This window comes from Heterocephalus glaber, unplaced genomic scaffold (assembly GCF_053883595.1).
Source record: "Heterocephalus glaber isolate CG9 unplaced genomic scaffold, H.glaber_assembly_v1.0 deba00000621, whole genome shotgun sequence".
Classification (NCBI taxonomy): Eukaryota; Metazoa; Chordata; class Mammalia; order Rodentia; family Bathyergidae; genus Heterocephalus; species Heterocephalus glaber.
The window spans coordinates 23,128,999-23,151,614 of record NW_028258153.1 but is presented as its reverse complement, the minus strand read 5'-3'; the positions used below and the strand labels follow the sequence as shown (position 1 = coordinate 23,151,614).

Here is a 22,616-nt window from a genome sequence, read left to right as displayed (position 1 = left end):
AACACAGAACCCACTGGCTGTCTTGTTAGTGCCTTCAGGGAGGTGATAAACAACGATTCTTTGTTTTCAGTTTCCCAAAGGCAAAGGGAAGATTTAGTCATTTTCTCAAGTGAAAAAGAATTCTACAACTTTCAAATAGAAACTGAGTATCAAATTTCTAAATAAAACTATGTTGGATTTTTGTTTAAATTTCTAAAATCTGAAGTTTAAAACTTTTGACATAAGATTTTTCAAAAAATTTGGTATCTATTTTGTTGACATTAGTTAGACATAAAACAGAATTACCAACAAGTCTGGTAATGTTCACCTTAGAGAAAATATGGATGTGGTTATTATTTATTTCCTCCATTGTTTTCTCTTCATTATCTTTGCTTTCTTTTCATTATGCTTTGCCAGCCAACAAAAGATGAATGGGTACCCATGAATGACACCCACTTGTTTACACATGCATTTTTTCAAATAGAGAGGATGCTAGGTTGAAAAAGAAGAATTAGCTTCTGTCCTCTGGCCCTCATTCACAAAAGAAGAATTAGTCCAGTTGGTTTTTCAAAATGGATTCCAGGACTCTTAGTCTTCCCTCAGGCTCAGGGTGGTTGATAGAAAAAGCCTATAATCCTCTCAGTTGCTTTTTAGTTTGTTTAGAAAATGGATCAAATCAAAAGATTTTACTGGGTGGCATGATTTTAAAATATATATTATAAAAGGAAAAACAGCACTTCGGTATCTTTTGTTTGAGGACAAGCATAACAGGCTCCCTAAAGTATACCTCTGAGCCAGAGTCCTAGTCAGCACACTGATAGATTTAAGATTCTGGACTCTTCATTGATTCTATGCAATCATTGCTGGACAATTAACATCCTGCCGTGAAAATTGTGTCAACATCTATATTCAGCATTTCACAGATGGATTCTCTGACCCTTTCCATGAGAGAGGTTTCCCAGGAGTTATACTGAGATGTGCTTCTAAAAGAGTTATATTGTAACGGTGTGATGAAAGCTGCAGGGCTTTACAATATTTCATAAAAAACAGTATCATTCAGACTCCTGGAGACCATGGGCTTTTATTATTATCTTAAAAGAATGATAAGATAATACCTTTAGAGGAACTTATAATGACACTTCCATCCAAATTCTGTTTTGGCTTTGTGTTCCAAAAGACTTTATTTTAATACAACATCTTAATTAAAAACTAGAGCTTCGATTTTTTTCATCTAAAGCACAGGCTAGTTCTTTTTCAAATGATGTTACCGCTATGCTCCACCAATGAAACATCAAATACCATACTCTAAGCTGCTGGACACAGAGAAAACAAGAATATGAAATGGATTTGGTAGAAAGGATTAGTTTAGGCTCAAGTCGCTTTTAGCCAACGTTCACTGCCTAAAGGTCAGTAATCTGAACCCTTTTTAATTTGAGCACATTGAGGGATAGCTAAACACCCATGCCCCGGCATAATTTGAGCTGTCAAGCGTCTCCTGTTAATATCCTGGTGGTAATGTGATGTAAGGCAAAGGGATGGTCACTCCTGTTTCTTTATATCCCTAATTGCCAACATGACATCCTCATACATTGGTGATCATGTGGTAAATATTTACACATGAGGATGACTTTAAGCCAGGCTGTATCATCTGCATCAGAATAACAAGTGAGTTGATAAAGACAGGTTTAGGACCATTGGAACATTCTAGAGCTTGTCCAATAGACTAAAAATACATACTGTAACATAATCAAGTTCTTCTACATTCTTCTCTGATCTCATTATGTCTCTGTATCTGCTCCACCAATCTAGTCTGCCCTTTAACCTTTCTTTGTCTTTCTCTGGTTTTACATAGGTGTTGGGAGTCCCTACTGAGGACACCTGGCCTGGAGTCTCCAAACTGCCTAACTACAACCCAGGTAATACTGACCCACGTTTCTGAACACTCTGAGAACTAGCAATGTCAGGAGAGCATTGCCACTCAGAGTGTCCATCTGTATTGTGAATTTAAGAGCCAAGATGGATTTCCAGATTTGTGTGTTTCCTGACAAATACTTCTATGAGAAAGACATTGAAATAGTATTTAAGGTTAGATCAGTTCTCCAACTCCAGGTAGTAAGATGAAAAATAATTTGAAATGACTATCACTGTAAATTCCACATCCGATTCCAAATACCCAATAGCTCAAAAGAACAACTCAAAAAAGATGGTCTATTTTTGTGCATCCTGAGTATCATTGAGTTAGTTTGTTAGAACATTGAGCCTCCTAAAGTATAGAGAGAAAGCTAAGCCTCAGAGTGGAGTTAAAGGCTTGCTAGGCATACAACAAGCCAGGTAAGATGTCTCTAGATTGCACTTAACAAGAACTCACCCATGGACTCTACACTGGCCACTTTTTCATATCTGTCACATAGTTCATCTTCCAAGACTGTGTGCTGGGGATAGGTTTGGAAGTGTTACAAGCATCGTCAACGCGTAAAACCTTTGAGAAGTGATCTGAAGGCCACAGTAGAAGAGTCAAATTACCTAACAATCACCTCAAGGACATTGAGAGAGAAGGGAGGAGACACATAATGAGCCACAGGTTGAAGAACCATGTCAGAAGCTGGAGAAGCAAGTAAAGACCATGTCAAAGCAAGACACTCATTGGCAGGATTAAAGAGGAGGCAGATATGTACAGCTAAGGACAGAGTTACGATGAATGTGCTCCTGGTCAGATTTTCTAGTCTTCATATTTTTACATCATCTTATTACTAAACGCCACATCTTCCCAAATTGTTGCCTTTTACAATATTTAGTATTATATTATCCTGCAAGGGTTTTGTGAGAAAAGAAATTGTTAGAAGATTAAAGATGCAATTAAAGAAGAAAATGAAAGACATAGGAGGCTGAGGGGGGGGGTCCCTTTTTTATAGTCCAGTGTCTAATAGTTTTACTCAAACAGCTATACATGGGGATTGGGCATCTTGAACTGGCCAGGTTTATAGAAACCCCAACAGAGAGCTATAAGACTAACTGCAAAGTCCTTTCAATTGCTCCATAAGTGATCATATCCATTGTTAAATTGCCTTAGAGTCATTTACAAGTGTTTACTATTTCTAACCATTTTGCTAGAGTTCAATATCTAAGAAAAATGCCACTCTGGCCATAGGACTCCGAATAGTGCCTTTCCCCCTTTCTTGTGAGATACAGTGAAAATGTGAAAGCTTTTTGTGATGCTCACAGTCCAGTCTGTAGTAACTCCTGTCTCAGATTACCAAGGTTTCCTGCCTGTTCGTCTCTGTACACTCTTTTCTTCATTGTGCTGATAATAGGGCCCCTTTCCTTTCCTCAGCTTCCTATCATGGATATAAGTGAAGTTTAGACTCACAGAAAACATTCTGGATGATATCAATACAAAGATGTCATGGTGAGCATATGCTATTCCTTCCCCAAACTTCAAACATTTCAGTTTCAGGTCGGTCCAGATAATAAATGTAGATCCTTAACACAAAATGTCTTGATGAGAACAGCAGTGGTAGAAGTGTGGCCGAAATGCTTGCCTGCCAGATTCTGAACTAAATAAAAGAACTAGGCTGTAATAAAACAGAAAGAAATATGTTACATTTTTCATTTTGTTGTCATGTCAAAATAACGTATAATTTTGCACCTATGAAGAAACATTCTCCAGCCTCAATCAATAGGGTTTCCAATTTGCATTGTTTTTCCAGTAAGGGCTCAATTTAATTCCAATGAGTCAAAAAATTTTGAGCACCTACTGTCTGCTAGTCACTATACATGGTGCTGTACTCCACAGATGGATACAGTACATTCTCAGCTCTCTAAAGCTTGGGTTTGATTCATTCATCCATGTTCTTTCACTGGTTCTCCTTGACACCAGGGTGCTCATTTATAAGCCCAGCTTCCATGGGCTTGGGAAGCTTGTGACTGTGGGCCAGGTTGAGCTTATGGAAGGAAGGGAATTGTAACCTTAGCCACAGCCAGGATGTCCAAACATGCCTTTGTAAATCTTAAGAATCCAGCATATCTTGGGCATGGGGTCAGTACTATTAATAACCCAATCATAAGGTCTATGTTTTAAAGAGCCATCGAGATCTGTCCAGGAATATCCCCTTATTAAACCATAAGTCCCTCTGGAGTCCCCCACCCAACCATCCCCATTCCTGAGCTGCTGCTGCTGCTGCTGCTGCTGCTGCTGCTTCCACACATTTGAACTTCAAGAATTTAAGGGGAACTGAAGAGAAGATGGGAGCCAGAAAAATATTGTCACAGATAAGAACTGTGTTAACACCATTTGGAACAAGACTTCTATTCTAGGCCCAGGGATGTGGTTCAGTGGCACCATGCCTGCCTGGCAAGTGCAAGGTCCTGAGTTCAATCCCCGGCACTGAAAAAAAAAGACTTCCATTCCTTCCTCTCATTCCAGATAGTAGTAAGAGCTCTTAAACTTTGAATTCAGACAGTCCAATTTTAAAAATATATTTTTTATTTTTAATTAACACATAATAATTGTCTATATTTATGAGCTACGGTGTGACATTTCAATACATGTATACAATGTGTAATTAGATCAGAGTAATTGGCATATCAAGTGCTTCCAACATTTTCATTCCCTTGTGTTAAAACATTAAAAGTCCTCTTGGCAATTTTTAAATACTCAATTAAATGTTGCCAACCATAGTTAACCTGCTGTGCTATAGAACATTAGAAGTTAGTCTTCCTCTCCAGCTGTACCCCTGTAACCATTCTCTCCCCAATCCTTCCTCCCCCACACCATTCCCTGGCTCTGATAACGACTGTTCTATTCTCTATTCCTATGAGATCAACATTTTAGGTTCCACATATAAGTGAAAACTTGTAAGCATGTCATTTGTCTTTCTGTGCTTGACTTAATTCGCTTACCATGTCATCCTCCAGTTCCATCCATGTTGCTGCACATGACAAGATCTCACTTTTTTATGACCAAATAGTATTGTGTATGAATACCGCCTTTACTTTATCCATTCATCTGCCAATGGACACCTAGATTGATTGCATATCTTGCTGTTGTGAATAGTGCTGCAATAAACATGCAAGTGCAGATGTGTCTTTGACACGGTGATTTCCGTTCCTTTGGATATATACCCAGTTGTGGGATTACAGGACTCTATGAAAATTCTAGTTCTATTTTTTTTTTTGAGAAACTTCCATACTTTTTTCCGTGATGTCTATACTTATTTATACCCATCAATTCCCATCAGTAGCGTGTGAGAGTTCTCCTTTCTCTGTGTCCTATCCAGCATTTGTTATTTTTTGTCTTTTTTTATAATAGCCATTCTAACTGGAGTTAGGTGATACCTCCTTATAGCTTTGATTTGCATTTTCCTGATGTTCAGAGATGTTGAGCATGTTTCATGTGCTTGTGGTCTGTTTGTGTTTTCTTTCAATAAATGTCCGTTCTGGTCATTGGCTCCTTTCTAAGTTGGATGATTTGATTTTGTGCTATTGAGTTGTTTGAGTCCCTTATGTATTCTTTAAACAGTACAATTTTGGGGGAGCTCAATTGCTCTGAACTTGGGAGAACCATCTACTGTTCATCCATATGCACTCTACCATTTCAATGCCTTGTCTAGGTTCTGTCTAGGAGGACAACACAGTTTCTGTTCAACTTATGTGCAGGTTTTTAAAACTCACCCAGGTGCTGACTTAGTTGTGAGATTTCCCTGCCATTCATCTTTTTGGGGGCTCTTGTCAGGGTAATAAGTGTTCTACCCATCAGTGCAGACTCTTGTGCCTGATCAAATCTGGCAAGGTGAGAGAAGGGGATATCAGTTTTAAAACTGGCTCCTTCATTCTTGTCTTCCTTTCTCCCCCACTCCCCACTTTAAGCAAGCTGACTGAGAACTCTGTGTCCTCCACTTCAAAGGGCCAGTTGTCTTATTTTGATGTGGGCAGATTGAGAAGTAGGCTTTGAAAAGTAGGCCTTTTTTGTTTAATCTTTTCTCCTGGGATAGCTTTCAGAGCAATATATCCACGTGTCAATGGGGGGGTTCTGACGAGCCCGGATCCCCAGACTCTCAGCAGGATCATTCTCGAACAGAAATATAAAAGTGAAATATTAAAAACCCTGGAACGTGAACGCCATCAGCAGAGTAGCCAGTGTCTTGCACCATGGGAAAAAAAGATCTTGAAAAAAGAGGGAGGAGGAAAGAAGTGCTTTGAGTAGAGGTTTACAGGTTTAGTAGAGCATAGTAACATCCCCTCAAAGAAGTGGGTGTTGTTCTGTGACCCCCCAAAATACTCCTCCTTTGACTCAGCTGCCAGAACACTCACCCTCCCCAGGCAACACACCCCCTTTTCACATGCTAACCAAGGTGCCCTGATTGGTTGGACAATAAACTGGTCACACTTGCTAAATGACTACCATCTTTCACACAATTAGCCAAGACACATTAATCAAACTGGAGCTATGCTGGCCTCCTGCCATGGAGGAGGGGGGAAATTTTGGTGATCCTTCATAAGAATCCACAATAAAGACCGGCATGCTGGGGGATTCCCCAACTGATGCCCTCTCAGGGATGTACTGGGTTTGTGGCTCAGAAGATCATAGAAGCTTAGAACAAACCAGATGACAAACCAGATGTTCACCTTGGCTAAAATCTGTGAACACAGACAGTAGTGTGAATCTAAATGGTGGATCCCTCCAGACATTTTAGCACAGTTTCTTCAGGAGTCACTTGCCACTCGGTCTCAAGCAGTTTGGGATCAACTAGGCAAAGGATGTGCAAAACCATATTGTAGGAGGGCCAGGGATTTAGCTCAGTGGTTCTGCCACCTACCTCACAAGCACAAGGACCCAAGTTTGATCTCCGGTACCAAAAACAAAACAAAACAAAACAAAATACAATATTGTGGGAATTCTATTGGAACAAATAGAAATACAGCTTATACAAGCAGCAGAGAACTATTTAGGACCAGTAAAGACAAACTGGCAATGTGTTGATCTAAGTATTTCAAGGACATTAAAAATAGTTCATTTTCAGAGGGAAAATATTAAACATCTGTGTTTTTACCATAATATTTTCTGATTTTCTTTTCCAAATACCTTTCAAATAGATTTTCCGATGGCAACTGAGAGCTGATAAGATTTTACCTTGAGACCAATTAGCTATGGAGTTGCATAGGGCTTTTGGAGAATCAGCTAAATATTTAGACATGTCTGTGCTAACATAAACAGAGTCCATACTCCTCTGGAGGTTGTCCAGTCACCATCTCATTAGATGCAAAGATTCTGTGATAAAGAGAAACTTTTTTTTCTGCCCACATGATTGCAGCCCAGTTGTGGTTTATAATGTGTCATTGATTGTTTCATCCAACTCCTTTTGCTCCCCTGAAAGGGTCTGTCGTGGCTCTGTTTGCTTCCTTAAACACGGTTTTTGAAAGCACTCATGCTGTGTGAGCTCAAATCCTAGCATTAATGTACCGCTGAGTTCATTTCACCACACTCAAAAGCATTGAGTTTAAATCCCTCTCAATTCCATTTGAGGCACCAGAAGACTTTATCCTTCTCCACTAATGGTTCCAAGTTTATATCTAGATACTGGGGGTCAAGGACAGGAGAGGATTTAGAAATAACAGCACATGATATTAGTCAATGCATTTGCCAAATTGGCAATTAGTTCCTGATGTGCGTGCAAAGCATTTTACTCCTGTCTCTTTGATGCTTGTTCCCATAGAGAAGGAAATAAGAGTCCACCGAGGCCTTCAGACTTTTAAAGAAATACCTGCTGAAAATCATGCCTGATTTGTGACATGAGCTCAGCCACAGGGAAGCATCCGGGATTATCCTGGTTCTTGGGGTCCCAGGAAAGAATATCTCACATGGGAAGTTTTTCCAGCAACCTAGTGAAAATCAAAAGCCAGAAAAGCAATACAAAACACCCGTTAGGGACCAGAATCAGATGTGCAGCAAGGAACAGGCCTATAGATCCTGCCCATGCCCCATTGTTTTTCGGAATACTTGTTCTTTCAGCTTTTGTCCACCAGGTGGAAGCAAGAAATAACAGGGATGGAATCCTGACATCATGCAGCCCTGGGGCCTCCCTCTTGCAAAGACTTATTTTGACTTGAAGTTCAGTGTGTAAGTTTCACTGCATTTGACACCACTATGAGAGAGACGATGATTAAAATCTAAAATAATCATTGACCCGCCCCGGAACGATAAAAAACCATTATGCTTTGGGTTCAGAGGGTTCTGAACAATTCTCTGTACGTTTGCTCTAAACACAACCTAAGACTGAATCTGCACTCTGGTATCAGCTTGGTCACATAGATTATTAGCCAAGGGAGTCATTCAGTGGCTTGAATGAGGATGAAAGATACCAATGAGAGATAACTAAGGATATCAACTCTTATATGGAATGGCAAATTTTACTGACCAGGGAACTTGAGGAAGTTGCTTATTTCCAGTTCTCTAATCTGTGAAATGGGAGAAATTCTATCATTTAAAAAGAATTCTTTCTGGGGATTTAGCTCAGTGGTTCCACCACCTGCCTCGAAAGCGCAAGGTTCTGAGTTCAATCCCCGGTACCAAAAAAAAAAAAATAAAAGAATTCTCAAAGCTGAGCATGATGGTGTACATGTGTAATCCCAGCACTCTGGAAGCTAAGGCAGGATTTCTGTGAGTTTGAGGCCTACATAGTGAGTTCAAGGTCAGCCTGGAACACAGCAAGACCCTGCCTCAAACAAAACAGAAAATTATTCTCTATGTGCCAAGCACATGTAGGCAATATACATAATCATATATGTACATAACAATACACACACAACATAGCAATATGTATGCAACTAATATACACAATTGCTAATCCCTAGTTCTGCTTGCCAAGGTCAGTGCTGGAAAGGGTAGTTCTCCTTCTCTGTGGAAACAAAGGTTTTTCTCCCAGGCTCACATAGATACATTTTCTGATTGGAAATGGGTCAAATCTGCATCCAAACCTTGTTCTCTTTCCACTGATAATGCCATGTCCCTCTCATTTTGCGGGTGGTGCTTGAGATATCTACTAAGTTATTGAACTGCACCTGCCATGGTGCCTAACTTCAGCAGGTGCCTAGTAAGTTGGCTACCGTTTGGTTTATTACGGTGTGGAAGGTCATCTGCCCTATGACCAGACCCAGTGACAGTTGTATAAGAACTGATATTGCTTCTGTTTCTTTATTTAGTTCCCTAGAAATCTTGGCATCCTTATACTTCCTAGCATTAGAGCTGACTTCTAGTTTTTCTTACTTTTCTTACTGAATTCCTAAGTAGTAAGAAATGACTCTCAGTTTTCAAACACCTACTGAATGAAGTCCAACATGAGTGCCTATGAAGGAGGTCCCTGTCTGGCTCAGGGTGTGTTCTACTCCTTGCACCTGACCTTCCTTGAGATGTCTGTCCACTCTGCTCACAGGTCCTTTCTATGAAAGAACCCTTGTTATCTGCCTGCCACATAACATCACTGGCAGCGTTAGTGTTTTCATTGTTTATTTCATCCACACGTGGTATAGTGGAAAGAGTGCTAGAGTCCTCTGCAGAGCAAGCCTGACCTCTTTAGTACTTCTAGTCGTTTACACATGCCCTCTAAATGGCACATAATAGGTAGTCAGTAGCTATTTGGGAAGTGAAATCAATGACGAGTTAGAAAACTTGGGTTCAAGTTCCAACTGTACCCTGTCAGATACAACAATTCTTGTCCTCTCTGCTTTGCCAAGAAAGAACATATAAGTTATAATTACCACTTGATAATAATAACTACTATCTTGAGCACTAACTATGAGAGGCACTTTGATTGCATGCATTATTTTACTTTGATTCACAATTGCTCTATCAAAAAGGGGCACTGTAATCATCCACACTTTATAAATGAGAGCTGAGGCTTGGGGAAGTATATCTTACCCAGGGTTACCCAGTAAGAGAGGGAGTGGAGGGAGTGACCCAGAGTATCCAGACCCATTAGACCCCAAGTGGTGTTCATAGAAGGATTCCATGTTGCCTTCACTATCAAACAGTGATGTAAAATTTGGTAAATTAAAACAAGGCCTTGCTCTAGGGACCAGGTAAGACAGTTTTCCAAGTCTGGTTCCGAATGATCATATCTTTCCCGACTTGATCTGTGAACCTGTGAGCTTGGCTGCCTGTTTGGGAACGTACTGTGAGTGCAGTCCTGGCCTGGGATTCTAGCAGCCCTCCCTTGCCACAGCTAATGAAGCCATCGGCATTCACTGAATCTGTGCACATAGACCGAGCTCATTACGGAATTTGCTTCTGGAGCGCTGCAGAAAGCTCCTGGGGAGTTCCTATTAACATCTTTATTAACCCATCCCCTACATCAGTCAGGGAAATTAATTTAGATACACAGGCCACTTTGATCTTCATTAATAGTTTCTTCTAGTTTCTACATTTATTTTTAGTTTTCTCATCTTTATTTGGTGGCAATTATTTTTTATGGAAGGGGAGTAGATGATCTTAAAGTAATTAAAATTATAAAAAATTGCAAGTGAAAGCAAGTAACAATATTTCTAATGTAAAACCTTACTCATATACATCCTTATTTGTCAGTTAAGATAAATAAATAAATATGGCTAAATGTTAAAAATAAAAGCAAAGTAAAACCCTGCTGTGTTCCTTCTCAATTCCAAGAGAAAAAAGAGTTTTACAATGCCAAATGTCACTGAACTGGCTCAAACCAGAGGCTTCTTACCTCCTCAGGACCAGTGCCTTCTCACACAAATGGACTCTTAAGAGGAACGTTTAATAATTTCATTTCTATTTTTATCCAAGCATCAATTTCTTTCATTCACTCAGCAAATATTTATGAAATACTAAGTGCTAGACTGAAAGAATAAAAAAGAAACATAGCATGGATTCCTGCCTTCAAGCATTGTAACCTAGAGGACGAAATGAACCAATCCATACAACATGGAAAGTATGCCAGAGCAGTGTCCCTTGGGATCTTTAGGAACACTGGGGAAAGGCCCCTTAGTCTGGGAAATTGGAGCCTCATTCTGAGAGAAAGAGACATGAAGTGGGACTCCACAGTGACAAGAGAAAGGTGCCTGGAGAGAGATGGCCTTCTCCAGGTGAGCAAAAGGAGAAAAACCATCCAGACAAAGGGCTTAGACACAGAAGGATAGGAAAGCAGGTGTGTTTGGTATGGTACCAAGCAGGTCAGCTGCTCGGGTGCTAGAATCCTGGCTCTATGGAAGGCCATCCCTGCATTAAGCTGGATAGATAGACAAGGACTGGTTTACCAAGGCCTGGTAACCATCTTAAGGATTTGGACTTTGATCTATAAGCAAAGAGAAAGCATCTGATGATTTGTAGCAGGGAAATGAAAAGCCAGGGTCTAGCTCTCAGAAAAAAGTTCTTGGAAGACTATAGTAGAATTGAATTGGTGATAAGCCAGACCAGAAACAATGTGGCAGTGTTCTAGATTCTAGAAGACAAATACCATGTTTTTCCACCACAGTAGTAACAATGAGTAAGGAGAAGATGGAACAAACTAAAAAGTATCCAGGAGATAGAGTACACAGGAGGTTGTAACTGATTAGATTTGAGTTTGTGAAGGGGAAAAAAACCTGTTCCCTGAGTGAGAGAAAGATAGCACCAGTCACTGGAACAGGAAATAAAATGGGGGAAGGAACCAATTTATGGGGAAGATAATGAATATAAGATTTCAACATTTTGAGCCTAATTGGAGATATATAAAAAGCAATTAGAAGTGCAAGCCTGTGATTACAAGAAATCCAGGTTACATAGAAAGACAGAACTGGCAGTCATTTGTATAAAATTTACTTAAAGCCCTGAGTGTGAATTCAGTTCCCCCCACAGAAAGGGTGTAGAGAAAGACCATGATGGAACCCTGTGTGTGGAACCAGGAAATGCCCTAGGGTAGAGGGAAAGGACCATTTAGAAGCAAAAAAGAAACAGCTAGAGGGACTGAAGACAACCAGGAAATAATAATAGCACCGTGGGAATCCTGTGATCATAAGCTTACTAGGGGAAGTCCAGGTACTTTGTGTATGTTCTTAGTGCTGAACAATGACCACATTTGGTGGCCCTGAGATACTTGTGGGGACTACAGGGATTGACAAGTGTCAAATGATGCATGATGGTCTATGGTGTAGCTCAGTGGTAGAGCACTTGCGTAGCACGTGCAAAGACCTTGGTTCAGTTTGTAGCATTACGACAAAAGAAAAAAGATGCAACATTCAGTATGATAAACACTGAAGAGCATGGTCAAGCTCAAAATCCATAGATGTTAACCATGGCTCCACCTGAGAGAAGAAAGTCCTAACTACTTCCACTCTCTCCATCTTTTCCAGCTACCAGAAGCAGGTACTGGCCTCTTTTTCCTCTGCAGAGACTTTAGGAATGGGCTTCAAAGGATGGGGTGTGGTGATCTCAAAATTGCAGAAAGTTTTGATGCAGGATTAGAAAAGTGACAAGCTACACACATGTGCATTGGCAGGCCAGCCTCAATGGTAAGGTGACTGTCTGTGAGAACACTGATTTCTAGGGCCCTGAAGTTGCTCAAGGAGGATAGCAAAGCCAGTAAAAACTCCTGGAGCCAAAGAGTAAGGAAGCTTCCAAGCCAGCTCCGTAAGGAAGGTAGCCACTGAGAGGAGGGTGCAGTGTTTGGGGTGGGGGAGGGATGAACACAGGTAGGAGGAAAAGAGCTACAGAGTTTTGCAGTGCACTTTTAAAGTTACTGCTTGAGATAACAAAATAAGGCTGACAGCAGTATCAACTATTTAAATATGTAGTATCTGAAGAATGCATTGTATTCAGGAAATTCCAAAGGTGTAGTTCCGTAGACCAAACTATAAGATAACCTTAGGGTGATTGTGGCTGGGCTATAGTAACTAGAAAAGGTTTTACCTTGAGCTGAAACTCAAAATGTCCAGCTGATGTGCTATCAATCAATCAACGTATCTCCACTGACTAAAGTTCCCATACTTGAGTCAGTCGTGAAATGAACACCATTAAGCATTTAAGAAAAATGGACTATTTTTACTTCGGAAGCAGTAGCTCTGCACTCATTTTAATTTTCCTCTATTTGGTTTGAAATTTGAATAGTCTGGTTTTTTTAGTTTCTTTTTGTGACTTACTTTGCTTTTCCTGCCTCGAATTCCAATTGAACTCAAATGAGAACTCTTTTAAAGAGAACTGCAGAGGGAGGAGGAGATGGAGGAAAATCTGGTCTAATGATTTACTAACATCTTTGGAAGGAGAAGGGAAACATGCCAGACCTATTATTTTTAGAGGCTATTGAAGCCAGAGAAACAGACTGGTCTTGAAATAGTGCTATGTAAAATGCCTATCTGCTTGGGGATTATTCTCTCATTGATCATTTGTAGCTTAACTACTGGGAAAAATCAATGGGGGAGAGGCAAGGTCATTGAGAATCAAGTTATCTGCATAAGAGTGAACGGAGAGGCCATAAATAGGTGTTGGGCTTTAGCTGGCTTCCTAGCAGCTCCAGACTGACCTGGCCACATAAATTGCTCCATCTCAGCTAATGTAGCTACAAAATGGATGTGGGAAGAGCCAGCACTATCAGTCTACACAGCCTGAAGTTCAAAATCCTGTCACTGCCAGGTCCTGGGGCAACTCTTATAGTTCATCCTTTTCTGGTAGAATTTATGAGAGCTGATTTCTCTCTTGTCACATTTCCTCTTTCACATCCTGGAATAACCTATTAAGTATTAGTCAGACACTGGGTTCTGCAATTTTTATATACACTGATTAATGGAATTCTCACAACTTCACTTGTCACAGAGGAGGAAATGAGGTTCAAGGAAGCATGTCGATTTGCTGGTGAGTGCTAGACCCTGCCCTCACTAGAAACATCTGGAGACCATTAAAAACATAATAACACAACAACTAACCAGCGCCTGAACCCTCCCAGACTAGTTAAATCAGACTCTCTAGGGGGTAGAGCCAGCCAGGGCTGCCTTGCTTTTTAAAGCTCCACAGGTGAGGCTAAGGTGCTCCCTGCTTAAGTGCCACTGTGTCAGACCATGCTACAAGACCAGGGCTGGGAATAAGAGGAAAAACGGAACTGAGACTAACCTCACAGGTTTTGACCTCCTACTACCTACCAATTACTTGATCTTGCCTATTCCTTTCAGCAGTTGGAAAGAATGCCCATTTCATAGATTTGGAAATTTTCTCAGTTACTTAAGGAGAGAGGTTAAGCAATTTCCCCTCATTGTCCCAAAGATCCTAAGCTACAGAAAGGTGATTTCAGCCTGGGTTCATGTTCATGTTACTACACCACACACCTAAGAAACACACCTCTGGCTCACACTAAGGACCCAAAAGAAATCAAGGAGGGTCATCAGAATATGAGCTTGGAGCAAGTTAGAATTTCAGCAGAAGGAAAGAGTTAACAGAAGGTTTCCAAAGAGCACAACAAGCTGAGTGTGATGACACGTGCCTGTAATCCCAACACTCAGAAGGCTGAGGCAGGAAGATCCCTGAGTTCAAGGCCAGCCTCAACTACATAGTGAGACCCTGTCTCAACAAAACAAAATAAAGAGCATAACAAAGCAGAAATACTTGAGAGAAGCAAGACTTACTGATGGCTACTCACAACCCTGTGCAGTGGGAACTATAATTATCCCCTCTGCATATGGGAAAACTGAGGTCCAGAGAGGTTAAGCAACATCTTGGAGTCTCACGGCTGAGTCCAAAGGCCTCACCATACACTGTGCTCCCCATCACTTTCAGTGGAGAAGGAGGAAGGAAAAACAAACAGGATTTATTTTGCTTAATGCTCCAAAACAGGCGCTTTCCAGCCATTGCTTCATTGAATTACTTCAGCACCCCAGTAAGGTAAATAGGACCTGAAGCTTGAGGTAAGGAAGCCAAAGGACCACAGTGGTAGAGTTTTGCTTACAATCTCAGCAAAACTGAAGCAGCAGTCAGTACTCAGACTAACTCAGCTAACGCCCAACTCCTAGGAACAACACTTAACTTGGAAACAGTATGAAAATATTATGGCCCCAAAAACACAGCTCATAGAGCTCTAAGAAGAGAAAAACAGAAAATAGGAGAGGATTGAAATGGATTTCATTATGTTGATTGGAAATTGGGCTATGACTAAACGAGAAAATATTTTAATTTTGTTTGGCCAGGGAAGAACTGTAAATAGGCTGCAGAAAGTAGTTTGAAAATAAACATATTAACAAATGCCAGATATTCTTATCTTTACAGGTTACTCTGAAATTAGGTGCAATCACACTGAGCAGAAAGTAAATAACCTACACAAGAGCCTCCTTGGTCCCCACCTGGGACTATAAACCACCAGCAAAGTGGCTCACACTTAATTGTAACTGACCTTGGAAACTCAGTTTAGACTACTTTCTTTGATTACTCCTTTCACTCTACAGCTCTTGGTACTATAAAATCAGCTTTCAATGGAATTTACTTTTGAAATTACAGAATAATAGTGTCACCACTCCATACCCACAGGAATTAGCTTCAGGATCCCCTCATATACCAAAACCTGCAGATCTTCAAGTCCCTTCTATAAAGTGGGGTAGTATTTGCATGTAACCTCTGCACAGCCTTCCATATGCAGTCCTTTTAATCACTTCAAGATATTTGTAATACCTACTACAATGTAAATGCTATGTGTATAGTTGTTATACTGTATTGTTTAAACAATAACAAGAGGAAAAGGTCTGTACATATTCAGTATAATTGCCCTAGGGAGTTTTTTAAAAACTTATTTTCCGGGCCCGGGATTTAGCTCAGTGGTTTTGCCACCTACTGTGCAAGCTCAAGGACCCGAGTTCGGTCCCCGGTACCAAAAAAAAAAAACCTATTTTCTAGTCATGGTTAGTCAAATCCCTGGATTGGGAACCAGTGAATAAAGAACCTGCAGATACAGAAAGCCAACTGTATATGCTTTTCATTAAAGTTTCTTTGAAAAAATAGACATAGAAGCATAAAGGGTAAGACCTTCTAACCATGATCATTATCTCATGATTAATCTTCTAGGTCTTTCTATCCACATGCCAGCATGAATATGTTAATATCATCAAAATGATTTTTTGCCAAAGTATGGTTAAATTCTTAGTTGTAATAAACAGTCTTGGTTTGTTCCATTCATATAGGACTTGGAAGAAGAGATTTTTAAAACCCAAACAACTACATTTCAGGCCTAAGAATAGTATAAGGCAGATATATCATTTTAAATGAGAGTTGAAGTACTCTTTTCTCAATTTGGATGAGAAATAAAGTGGGAATTTGATAAGCAGCATCAGCTAGCTTCCTCCACAGTTCTTCTTGTGGCCCTTACAGACAATAGATATTCACTTACTGTTTCTGGAATGAAAAATTATACCTTTCATTGTGATTTTAATTGAGTTAGTATCAATACCAAAAGTAATAGAAATACACGTAACTAAATATAAATATTATAGAATGTTCAAAATTAAATTATTTCTATTATCACCCATTTTGGATTATTCAAGCCAGGATTCACTTCCATTTTTACCCAGCTGCATATAAAATTCACCCCTTTCTTTTGTACCACTTTTGAGTCTTTGAGACTTTGCTGCATCATTTGTCACATGACTTTTCATGTGCATATGCTTTGTTCTCCCAAATGAATTGTAAGCTCTTCAAGAACCAAAGAGTTTCTTTTGATTTCTTTGTCTTCTCCCAGCATTTGGCACATGCTCTGCACACGCTACATGTTAAATAAATGTTTGTTGACTTGAGTGGATATTTAGACTATATTAATTGGCCACAGCTGCCATTTTGTAGTTCAACAAAGAACTACAAACTCGGTGGTTTAAACAGCAGAAAATTTTTACCTCACAGTTCGAGGTTGGGAAATCTGAACCAGAGGTGTCTGCAGGGACATCTCTTCCAGGTCCCTCTTCATGGCTTATAGATGGCTGTCTTCTTGTATCTCCATGGGTCATATTCTCAGATATCTGTCTACTTCTGTATCCAAATTTTCCCTTTTTATATAGATGCCAGTCAAATTGCATTTGGGCTGACCCTGGGGACTGCATCTTAACTAATTATATCCGCCACAGCTTTATTTCCATATAACATTATCTTCTGAGGTGTTTGGAGTTAGGACTTCAACATAAGAATTTGAGGGGCACACAATTCAGCACATCACAGTGACTTCCCAATGAATCATAAAAATTCCAAGTGAGGAAGGGCCTTAAAAATCATTAGGTAGCTCCATACTTGAATCCTCTCATCCCAAGTCAAACCGAGCATTTAGAATTTTAATAACATTTCTGGCCACAATTGAAGAGTTACTTTTGTTTTTTTAATGTTTGTCTGTGTCCTTTCCAGAATGGTTCCTGATGCCTAAGCCTCACAGACTTCAGATCGTATGGAACAGGTGAGCACCACACTGGGAACTCTCTTCAGGCAGGGAGAAGAGACTTTCTATGGACCTCCTTCCACTAAACAACAGCCCCCAGAACCCTGGTCTGGGAGCCCCAAGCCCGGGAACTTGCCTCTGGGAGAGCCAGCCCCCTGGGACTGTGTTAGTTTTTCTCTATGAGCCATTTTACTTTCAGTGAGTTTGGCCATTAAAATTGCTTTGTGTCCCTGAGCCATGCCCCAGGCCCTGAGAACGCAGGAGTGTTGGCCCGCGAGAAAACGTAGTGGGCTTATTATTCTCTGACACAGGGAAACCAAATAACATCATTGAGTGGCCATTGGAGGGGGAACTTGATTCATGGAGGTCATGCTTTCCCAGGCCCTCTCAACGCAGCCTCGGCTCAGACCAGGGCAGACTTTTATTACCAGCTTTCAACAAATCCCTAGTTTCTTTTGCAAAGTAAAACAGATAATAGAGACATTCCAGGAATAGTTAGCTAACTAAGCTGTGCCAGGCAACCTCAGGGCTAAGAAGAACCCAGTGTTTTCAGACAATGACCAATTACAATAACCAGTATTATTTGATCTAAGAGTAATTAGCTGAAGCTCTGTTCTTTTTGCTTCAGTGAGGAGGCAAAAAGGGCAGTGAGGAAAACATCAGAGACAGGGGAAACAAACTCAGATGTCAAAGAAAAGCATACTCTCACAGGTGAGAAGAGGAAGTCTCGCCAGTCAAGATCCTAACTGAAAATGTGGAATAGTTTAATCTAAACAAATGTCATTTGGCTTCTACGTGCATACTATTCAGTTGCTTTAAAAGGCTACAAAGTAGAGTAAAACACGTCGGAAACAGAGCAGCAGACTGACAAGGGATCTTTCGTTGGAGGGACAGGGCTCTCCGGGGCATGCCCACGGTCCACTTTTATTTTGAAAAGCACTATATAACCCAAAACTCCCCATCATCCTGGAGACTGCTGCCATCATTTTACTCAAGATGTGCAGACTTTCTCCTGCCGGCACCGTCAGACTCCCTAACCCCTAATTAGAGATATTTGAATTTTCGCTCTGTCCTGTTGCTTTCTTTCATTTTACAATTGGCTTCCGAAATAAACAGCAACTCTGCAAAGTATCTAATACTCCATGCTTTTGCTATTGCCACTCTCATAACAATGCCACCAGTCTCCTGTTATCTCCCCACAAGGCCTTCCTTCCAGGGCTGAGCAGGACTTGAATCCTCTCCATATCACTCAGGCTTTTCTGACCACACAACCCTTAGCAGCTTGGGAAACATCTGTTTATGCCTTTGCTCAGACGTGGACTTCCCTCTGTGCAGACCCTCCACGAAAGGAGTGACATTTGGAGCTGTGCTAACACAGCAGCCACCAGTTACACACAGGCTACTTAAGTTTAAATTATTCTAATTCCAGGGGTTCCATAGCCACTTACAGGCTGTAGCCACGATAACAGACAGAGCAGAAATAGAATATTTCCTTCATCAAAGAGTTCTGTTAGACAGTGCTGTCCTAGATCATCACATAAGGAAATTCCTGGTTCTGTGGAGGGCTCTGCAAAGATGACTAATGTTAGGTGGGGTGTGCATTATGTGCCCAGAAAGGTGCAGCATATATTACTACTTTCAAGCCTTACAAATGTCATTCCTGGGTCAAAGAGGAAGAAACTGAGGCTCAGAGAAGCTCAGTAATCTGGCCAAAGTCATCCAGCTGAGGAATTGGTGGAGCCAGGATTCATCTGGTACACAGCTGTCTATGCCCTGTCAGTTGAATCCAGCTCCAAGTTTGTAAGTCAAGAGCAGCTGAGGTGTCACCAGCTTTTCCACACCACTCGCTCAGAGGTACAGTGAAACTGTGCATGCACCTGTGTACACAGACCAGGGCCTTGCTCGGGTTCTATGGTAACCTCTTAAACTGGGTCTAGTAAGGGCACTCACTTTTTAGGCTGAATGGCAAGTTGCAGGAAAACTCCTCTGATGTCATTTCTTTCTACTGCTGGATGTTTCTCACCGTGGCCATATACTTTACCTGTGTTAAACCCCTTCCCTTTTCTGTGGATGCCAGGGGAAAGGCTCATAGTACCAGCCTCATCCTATGCTGTGAAGGCCAGTGGCTGTGAAGGGGTGAGAGATTTTTATACTCAGAGTCAGGTTGGGCCAAGAAATTAAAACTACTGTCTCACTGCTCTGAGAAGAGTCAGATTTTACATGAGTTAATTAATACACTTGTAGACAGTTTTTTATGCATTCCCAAACCTGGGCAAGTCACCCTCTGCAGTCCTCCTTCAGAACACTGTAGGAGCAGACATTCATTCACCCCAGGCTCCTCTCTGTCCTAACTGACCTGAAAATTTGCAAGCCCTAGGGATTTCCAAATTTCTTCTTCTTTGTCTGTGAAACAATTACTCCTGGCTTGAAGAAAAGCAATCTGTTTGAAGAAACAATTTTATGTCATCAGAATCAGATATGGGAAGTTTCTTATGCAAATTTTATGCAAAAATTAGACAGATTACAACACTGGGCCTGACCTGCAGTGTTCCTGTACCCCCACCCCCACCTCCACCCCACCTCCCTGGCATGTAGAGAGGAAAAAGTAGCTGTGCTTTCTTGCTGTAAGTAGTTATGTTTATTGGACTTTAAGTAAACCCCTCTATTGTTCCTTTGATTCATGGCCATGCAACTTAATTTCTGAATGTCAGTCTTGTGGTTAATTGTCCTGCAAGATCTGCATATTTTTCCCTCTGTGGCTTTCTACTTGTAAAGGTATTTGTGAGTTGTACAGATGAATGTACATGAGTGATTGGCATTAAATTACCAAAGACTTTCAAACGTTGTAAGTAAATAGACAACATGAAGACCCTCAAGTCCTGCAGAATCTCCTGGAACCAACCAATCTCTCCAGGTTCTTATAAGGCGCCTCTCCCTCTCTTTGTCCCAAGCCAACCAATAAGCCTCAATTCCCTGCATTAAACTCATTCTTCTTCCTTCCACTTTGAGCTCAACAGAAGCACCAGAAACATCTTCGGGCAACACCTGCCCCTCACCTATTCCCAGTTCCCTAGCTCTCAGCTCTCAGCCAGCACTTTGGCAAAAAAATCTTCCCTGGCCACCTCCTCCTATTCTAGGTCACATGTGAGGGTTTCCTTGGTTTGGGCTGCTGTAAAGAGAGACCTTAGACTGGATGATTTATAATCAACAGAAGTTTATTGCTCACAGTTCTGTAGGCTAGCATGGCTAACATGGAGGTGCCAACAGATATGTTGGAGGGGGCTCTGTGCCTCCTAGATGGTACCTTCTGGGTGTGCCTTCACAGGGTGGATGGGGCAGCCTCTTTTATGAGACACTAAGCTCATTCATGAAGGCTTCACCCTTACAACCTAATCAGCTCCTAAAGGCCCCACCTTTAATATCATATGAATTTTGGAAGTACATAAGTATTCAGACCACACCAAAGTCTTTATAGTTGTACCTATCCATTTGTATAATTGGGTAAATGTTTGATTCCTTTACTAGACTAAGCTACCAGAAGACAACCACCTTCCAAAGCCAACCATCAACTAGCACATAACAGTTTCTCAATAAATGGGTTAGCTCATCTCCAAGTGTGTAATTCAACATAAGATCTACTTGAGGACTCTCATCTCTACTGGAATTTGGGTGCTTAATTATATCTTCTGCTCTGTTCCATCCCAAGGAGAACCAAGAGAGCCACTTAACTATTAACCTTGGGGCTGAGCTTTAGAAATGCTAAAAATAAGAATATTCCCTGAAAAGTTTCACCCTCCAGAATTGCCTCTCTCCCTCTGTTCTGTCTTGCAGCCTTCCATACCTGCTGATTTGGAGTCCAGAGCCTGGACCATATTGTCAGTCAGACTTTTCTGCTTGGTTGTGGCTACTGTGTCCCTCTATGAAGAATTCTTAGTTACATATTTTTGTTTCTTTAGTTACAATTCCATGTCTCTTACATGCACAATGGGCCCAGAGACATGGTGGAGGGAAGGGGAACTAAATAATACAGTGTTGAGACTTTCCTTCATCTTAGTAACAGGACAGGTAAGAGTTTCAGTATGGGGATTATTTTATTTTGCCATCAAGTTCTGTAATCCCAGGAAAGTTCTATTTGAAACATCATTCTAAGTCTAGTCATTTTCTGATCTTTACTTTTCCTGCCTTTATTTTTCAGAATAGAGGCCTTTGGAGAAACTCTATTTTTCTCTCTTGCTTTTCCAGGCTGGGTGAAGTTCCTGAAGCAGAAGACCTGGCCTCTCAGATGCTGAAAGGCTTTCCTCGAGCCCGTGTGTCTGCCCAAGAAGCACTTGTCCATGAGTATTTCAGTGCCCTGCCACCTCAGCTGTTCCAGCTTCCTGATGGTGAGTGAGGGAGTATGTGTGTACACACATGTGAACTTGTGTGCATATGTGTACATATGTGCTAAGTCTCTGTGTCTTCAGTGTTTTCTCTCAATGCTGAAGAATCATAGACATTGCACCCAGAAGTGAAGTTAGAGATTAATTTGTCTCTGAGAAGCAAGATGGGACCCAATGTTGCCTGACTTTTGCATGAGAGTCTCTAAAACCCTAAAGCACTGGTGGAGAGAGGTGGCTAGGATCCAGCATCTCATGCATACACACATACATTTAGGAAGTGGATGAGATGAAATTTGCCTCTGACTTGTTTGCTTTTGCTAGAATCTGCCAGAAGTAAAACCAAAGTTTCTAACAAGCTCCTTCTCTCTTTCCATGAAGAGTAAGATGATAGGTGACATGAATATGCCGGAGAGGAGAGCTGGGCCTTCTTGATTGGTAATATGATGCTACAGAAGGAAGTGCCGAGGTGGGGTCCTGGGGGAAGGAAGGACCCTCTGAGGCTGGCTGCCCGCTGGAAACACAAGTTTCCCTGAAATCAGTCTTGCTGCCTGGGGCCTGAAGTCACCCTCCAAATCTGAGATATACTGGGCGTCATGTGCTCAGAGCTCTCCTTGTGTTTCTCAGAATGTGGACACTAAGGACTCTCCAGAGAGGGGCCAGCACAGTCCAGGCCTGAGCTGTTTTGAGGTGACTGTCAATATTTCTTTGAAAATATCCACCATTCAAATGAAAATAGTTTTCAGAATCCTACATTAGAGAAAAGCAAGCCAGCAGGAGAGTTCAGAAGAAGCTCAGACTGGGAAGAGAGGACTAGGATGGAAGTAAGAGGGAGTGTGGATGGGGTGTGCTGAGTGGGGGGAGGGTGCAGCGGGGAGGGTCT

General features: G+C 41.2%; 2 protein-coding genes across 3 annotated transcripts in view; one reads left to right on the top strand and one right to left on the bottom strand.

The window, feature by feature from the left end:
- Cdk15 (cyclin dependent kinase 15) overlaps positions 1-22,616 on the top strand; it is a 91,461-nt gene that overhangs the window by 52,329 nt on the left and 16,516 nt on the right. For both annotated transcript variants that reach the window (XM_021263624.2, XM_004851207.3), the window contains exons 10-12: positions 1,832-1,895; positions 17,327-17,375; positions 21,600-21,739. In XM_021263624.2, the coding sequence (XP_021119283.2) occupies positions 1,832-1,895; positions 17,327-17,375; positions 21,600-21,739 (253 nt within the window). The remainder of the gene's footprint in view (positions 1-1,831; positions 1,896-17,326; positions 17,376-21,599; positions 21,740-22,616) is intronic.
- LOC147829396 (uncharacterized) overlaps positions 1,146-22,616 on the bottom strand; it is a 129,501-nt gene continuing 108,030 nt past the window's right edge. The window contains exon 5 of the mRNA XM_087206271.1: positions 1,146-3,551. Coding sequence (XP_087062397.1) covers positions 3,461-3,551 — 91 coding nt within the window. The 3' untranslated portion in view covers positions 1,146-3,460. The remainder of the gene's footprint in view (positions 3,552-22,616) is intronic.